The sequence below is a fragment of the Oncorhynchus clarkii genome, chromosome 29 (genome assembly GCF_045791955.1).
Source record: "Oncorhynchus clarkii lewisi isolate Uvic-CL-2024 chromosome 29, UVic_Ocla_1.0, whole genome shotgun sequence".
In the NCBI taxonomy this organism is placed as follows: Eukaryota; Metazoa; Chordata; class Actinopteri; order Salmoniformes; family Salmonidae; genus Oncorhynchus; species Oncorhynchus clarkii.
In genome coordinates, this window is record NC_092175.1 from 36213027 (window position 1) to 36219026 (window position 6000).

General features: G+C 43.0%; 1 protein-coding gene across 2 annotated transcripts in view; it reads left to right on the plus strand.

Annotated features, from left to right (window-relative positions):
* LOC139387917 (A disintegrin and metalloproteinase with thrombospondin motifs 2-like) overlaps positions 1-5688 on the plus strand; it is an 83761-nt gene extending 78073 nt beyond the window's left edge. Inside the window, exons 18-22 of one of the 2 annotated variants that reach the window (XM_071134287.1) lie at positions 55-187; positions 500-707; positions 956-1085; positions 1197-1271; positions 3675-5688. In XM_071134287.1, the coding sequence (XP_070990388.1) occupies positions 55-187; positions 500-707; positions 956-1085; positions 1197-1271; positions 3675-4645 (1517 nt within the window). In that variant the 3' untranslated portion in view covers positions 4646-5688. Of the gene's footprint in view, positions 1-54; positions 188-499; positions 708-955; positions 1086-1196; positions 1272-3176; positions 3528-3674 lie in introns of those variants that run through there. The other variant, XM_071134288.1, reaches the window with a different exon arrangement.
* Positions 5689-6000: the final 312 nt, after the last annotated feature.

The following is a 6000-nucleotide window of genomic DNA, read 5'->3' on the forward strand; positions in this document are numbered from 1 at the left end:
ATTTGATTGATTGATTTGTTGATGTGAGTGGTATCCACTCTGTTCCCTCTTTAGGTAAGCAGTACACAAGGTTTGGCTGCAGGAGAAAGTCAGATGGGAAGATGGTCCACCGCACCCTCTGTGTGAACATCGACAAGCCCAGAGCTATCAGCAGGAACTGCAGCCAGAAAGAGTGCTCCCAGCCAGTGTATGTAAATGCATCAGTGTGTCTGTGTGTGTGTGTCTATGTGTCTGTATGTATGTGTGTGTGTGTGTGTGTGTGTGTGTGTGTGTGTGTGTGTGTGTGTGTGTGTGTGTGTGTGTGTGTGTGTGTGTGTGTGTGTGTGTGTGTGTGTGTGTGTGTGTGTGTGTGTGTGTGTGTGTGTGCTGTGAATGTTCTATGTAACTATTGTATTACTAATTCTGTATATAAGCTGTTAATATTCCTGTTGTTTCTCAGTAAGTCATTCTATTCCCACTCCTCCTGTATGGTGATGTGTCTGTCTTCTCTAATCTCCAGTTGGATCACTGGGGACTGGCAGGAGTGTAGTTCATCCTGTGGGAAGACTGGCTACCAGACCCGCTCTGTCCTCTGTCTGCAGCCCATCGCCGGCGGTGACCAACGTACCATCCACAGCAAGTACTGTAATGATGACAGGCCAGAGGGACGGCGACCCTGCAATCGCCAGCTCTGCTTTGCCAAGTGGGAAGTAGGACCCTGGTCCCAGGTTGGTAGATGTTGAAAGCCAAATGTGAATATTTCTCCACCATTACTGACAGCATTCCATGCAAACACCTGTTTCCATGATATCTTGAACAACTCAGAGGTGTGTGTGTGTGTGTGTGTGTGTGTGTGTGTGTGTGTGTGTGTGTGTGTGTGTGTGTGTGTGTGTGTGTGTGTGTGTGTGTGTGTGTGTGTGTGTGTGTGTGTGTGTGTGTGTGTGTGTGTGTGTGTGTGTGTGTGTGTTTTATTTAGTGTTCGGTGACGTGTGGCAACGGGACCCAGGAGCGGAAGGTTCTGTGCAACAGTTCTGATAACTCAGTGGGACTCTGCGTGGAGACCAAACCCATCACACTCAGAACCTGCCAGCTAGTCCCCTGCACAGGTGACTGTCCAATCAGAAAGCCTAACTTATTGAACTCAAGTACATAACAATTTATTACTGAAACAATATAAATAGATTTTCACATCATCCCCTTGTTTGTTTTGTTCTCAGGGGACGGAAGAAACGCTTTGATCCAGTGGCTGTCGCGGGCCAACCCAGAACTCCCTGGTCCCAAGATCTCCTCAAGTAAACATCCGCTCTATAGCTCGGAGCGAGGAGTCCGCTGCATGCCTCTGCTCACCTGGGCTCTACCCTTCTCTCTCTGCCTCTCTCTGCAGGGAAGAATGCCCTGATAGTGTCTCTCTCCTCCTCTTCTCCTCTACTCCTCTACACTGGAGGATGGCTCCTGCCTGCCTGTCTGTGGCTTCTCTGCCTGGCTGAGAAAGGGAGACTTCCTGTGCTGTGGTCTCTGTCTCTCTGGCTCTTTCTCTCACACGCACAGCACACACTCTCTCCTTCAGGGGTTTGACTGTACTGTAGGCTGTAGAGCTGGCCTTGAAATCCTCACTGAAGAGAGAAATGGAAGTTCTATCCCTGATAAGGCTTGATTAAGTCCTGGCTGTGAGCCTCTGAGACTATAGTCATGGCCTAGCCTCTGTATACAGAGTTGCTCACTGGCTACGTGTTATTGGGTTTGAACCTGGGAAACTCAAGGGAAGTGAATATGGAGAAACGCAGTGGATTTGATAACAAGAAGCAGGGGATTTGTTTTGGGAGAGAGTTTTCTTCCGTGGCTGTTAACACAAAGGTGAAGCTGACTCAGTAACTGGTGTCTGAGGGGCATTGAGAACGGAGCAGAAGACACATGTCCATTGTTCGCTGTAAAATGGACAATAAAGTTTTATTGTCATACAGTATGCATACACAATTATCAATGTAAATAGTTCCACAGAAATAAGGTGTGAGTTACTATATGCCTCTCTATTACTGACTGTTAGCGTATGTGTGTTTTTGTATCCATTCTCCCTAAATATTTACGTGAAACATCTAATGAGCATTAAAAAAATATGGACATTAATATAAGTAACCAGAGCAGAATGTTTATGCGGAGGTGAGTATGGTTTATTCTCACTTTCACAAAGGAATGTGAATTTTACTCTCAATGCATTTTGTGCAGTAGACAGTGGACACTAAAATGTGTCCTTATTTATCTAAATATGCTTGTGTGTTTGTGTAGCATTGTAAGGCGTTAGTTAGTGAAAAAGATGTTCTGATACCTCATGCAGTCATTTTGTCATAAACATCTGGGAAATAGCTTTGCCTTATATTAGGCTTTTGAGAGAAATGAAGACATAATGGCTTTTTTCTTGTTTATCAGAGTGATAAGGAATAGGAGAAGCTTCCTGAGGAAGAAAAAATAACTTGATGTTTACAACAAAATGGATTCTCAGCACCTTCATGTACAAAACAGTGATTGTCATTGATTGTAATTGTATCATGATTGTATCAATGTAGCTCAATTCTGGCAGCTGTGGGGAAAACAATGTGTCAACCAGATTTAAACTGCGACTTGGGAGTATCTACAATATATACAATTATTTTTGCCTATATTCAGTAGCATTTAAGACTTTTAGTTTCCCAACTTGGTGACAACAATGAATTGTATGCTTTTACCAGCCAACTTGTAGCTAAGGCCTGAACAGATGTGTTCCTTACTATATATTGGGCAAAAATGATTTTTGTCAGAGGTACTGGATTAAGTATTTTTAAGCGTATCAAGAGACACTAAATGTGCTGTTCCTTTTACACAAATAGGACATATTTATTGTTTCACTCGATCACCATTGTGTACAGTATATCAGTTATTGTTCATCTGTTTTGGCGTACTGATGTTAGGTAGTTGTTGACCAAACTGTTAACTGTCTCTACTGAATAGACAGTGTTCACGTATATGACAGGGAGAGTGTATCGTATGACTGTGGTTTCTCATTCATTTCAGCAGTACAGTCCAAACCCAACAAAATAAAACTGTCAATATATAATTGTTCAACTTTATGTCTGACAGATTATACACCTAGAGTGATGAATAGTCTGATGTTGAGTGATGAATAGTATGATGTTTGTCACATGTGCTCCCTCTCCGGCCTCTAGGTCACCAGGCTGCTCGTTATGGCGCACACCTGTCACCATCGTTACGCGCACCTGCACGTCATCAGACTCACCTGGACTCCATCACCTCCCTGATTACCTTCCCTATATATTTCACTCTCTTTGGTTCCTTCCCCAGGCGTTATTGATTCTGTCCCAGTGTTAAGTCTGTGTGTTGTTCGTGTTTCTTATTTTGTGTTGTGTTGTTTATTTATTAAAACACTCACTCCCTGATCTTGCTTCCCGACTCTCAGCTCACATTGTTACAATGTCGAGGGATGAATAGTACGATGTTGAGCGACTCTATCTTACCGTTCATATCTTTGCATCTGATTCAGCATGATAAACAAAGCATCTTGGCCCTTTCTGCTTTCTCTCAGTCACAGTAGACTTAGCTGTGACTTTCTCGCTGTTTCTGTCTTTGGGATAGATTTATGGTTGATTTGTTTATCATAAGAGGTTGGGTTTTGTTTCTGAGATGTGTGTTGCTTTGTGTTTCAGGGCAGTGTAAGGGAGATAGGTCAGCGTTCTGTCGTATGGAGGTGCTGAACAGGTATTGCTCCAACCGTGGGTACAGACAGATGTGCTGCAAGTCCTGCAGCGAGGGAAACTTCACCAGTACGGGCAAGACCTTCACCAGTACGGGCCAGACCTTCACCAGTACGGGCCAGACCTTCACCAGTACGGGCCAGACCTTCACCACTGGGCCCTGGAGATATACCACACTACCTGCTCCCACCAATCGCTCCTGCTCAACAACCCCCACAACAACCCTCACACCCAAACCCTCCACCGAGCTTTATACCACTGACTTTGCTTATGTTGACTATGACGATTATGAGGAGTATACAACCAAAACCAACGAGCACAACACAGCGAAAAAATATAGCCCTACCACCATCCCTGTATTAACACCCAGACGCCCCAGAAGAACAACCACCCCTTTGGTTACCTCCAGGAGTCCTACATCTCTCCCCACCATCACTGAGGAGACCACAGATCCCAGCACCACCGTCACCACCATTCAACCCACCACAGAACCCACCACAGTCCCCACCAGTCAGGGCCCATCGACTCTCAGAACTACAAATGTTCCCAAATCCATCACGTCCACCACAGCTTGGGTTGATGTTATTGAGAGGAAGTCCTGGACAACCCTAGCTCCATCCACTTCCAGACCTAAAGTAGACAAGAGATGGAAAACCATTCCAACACAGCGTAGGGTCAGTGTGATACGCATGCTTTCCACCATACCCCCCCACAGGACAGAGGACAAGAGAGAGAACAACTGGCTGGAGGTGCCGTACAGGATCGTTGGTGTAGACAATGATGTCTCTCAAAACCACTTTGTTCCTAGAAGACGGCCTCCATTCCGAGAAATGACACGGAACAAAAGAATACAAGAGCTCCTAGCTGAGAAAAGGAGGCAAGACTTACTCCTCAAACGAGCAAAAAGAGAACCGGGACCTTGATAGTCAGGCGACCTTAGATTCCCTTAGTCTTTAGCACATCCCAAAGCTATGCTACGGAGATTTTCCTGTTGAATGTTGCATTAGACATTTTACAGACACTCTTATCCGGAGCAATTAGGCTTAAGTGCCTTGCTCAAGGACACATCAACAGATGTTTCACCTAGTCGGCCCGGGGATTCAAACCAGCAACCTTTCGGTTACTGGCACAACGCTCTTAACCGCTAGACTACCTGCCACCAATGTGTGACATAATCCTGCTATAATGAAACCACTCATTCCAGATCAGAGCCTGTCGGTCATGTAAAAATGTATTGGTTATCTTAAAGATGGGAATTGGGCCTGCTTTGCTTTTTTATCCAATGAGGAAAGGGGATAGAAGTGAAAGAAAACGTACAAAACTGACACAATTGAGAAATGAATACCAACTAGTTTTCTGTAAATCCACTCTCTTGAGCGTTAATTGCACATTTGTACTCGCTGCTTGGTAATAAAGATAAATTGAATAGTTTTTTATGCTTTGACCCGGGTTCGATCCCAGTCAATACATATTGTTTATTTGTTTAGATTGTAAACAATTAATACATTACTTATTTAACAGCACTTGTGATAAGGAAGGAAGTCGCTGTTGTCAGTAGCAGGTTCAAAAATGCTTTGTGAATGCATTTTTGTATATTTGTTTTTACAAAACTTTTAGTACTATTATAGTAATGGTATACACCCTATTGAAACCGTAATCATATCCAAACTGTATAAGGCTAGCTTACACTATCTGTACATTCCACCCTTTCAATACCAACACACAGCACATGATGTCCAAGGCAAAATGTAAATATGACTCAAATTGTATTTCTAATATTTATTGAACTGTCTGTTAAATGATTTATGCTTTTCACACGCAGGTGCATGAGGCAGGTGCTCATAGGACCAGCAGCCATACAATCACTATGAAGTATTCTAACGCATTGGTAAATGGAAACAACATAAGCTGTACGTTTTCATACCTGATAATCTGATCATTTAATAAAACTGCAATTGAAAAATAATACTGTTGTCCTCCTTTGACTTTTGATCTGTGTTGAGAATGTAAAAAAAAAAAGTTATATACACATAATGAAGATTGCAATATGAATTAAATTAAATCTATTTTCAGTAATGTAGGGTAGGCCTGCAACAGCAAACCATCTCTAGCTTCCTCAGTGGTAATGGTGTGCAGTCGAGAACTAGATTGTCTATGATGATGAACAACATGGTGTCCACAGGGTGGCACTAAATTACTGATGTTCATCTAGTAGTAGATAATTCATGATGTAGGTAATATATGGTATAGGATAATAATAACAATAATAGTATTAATT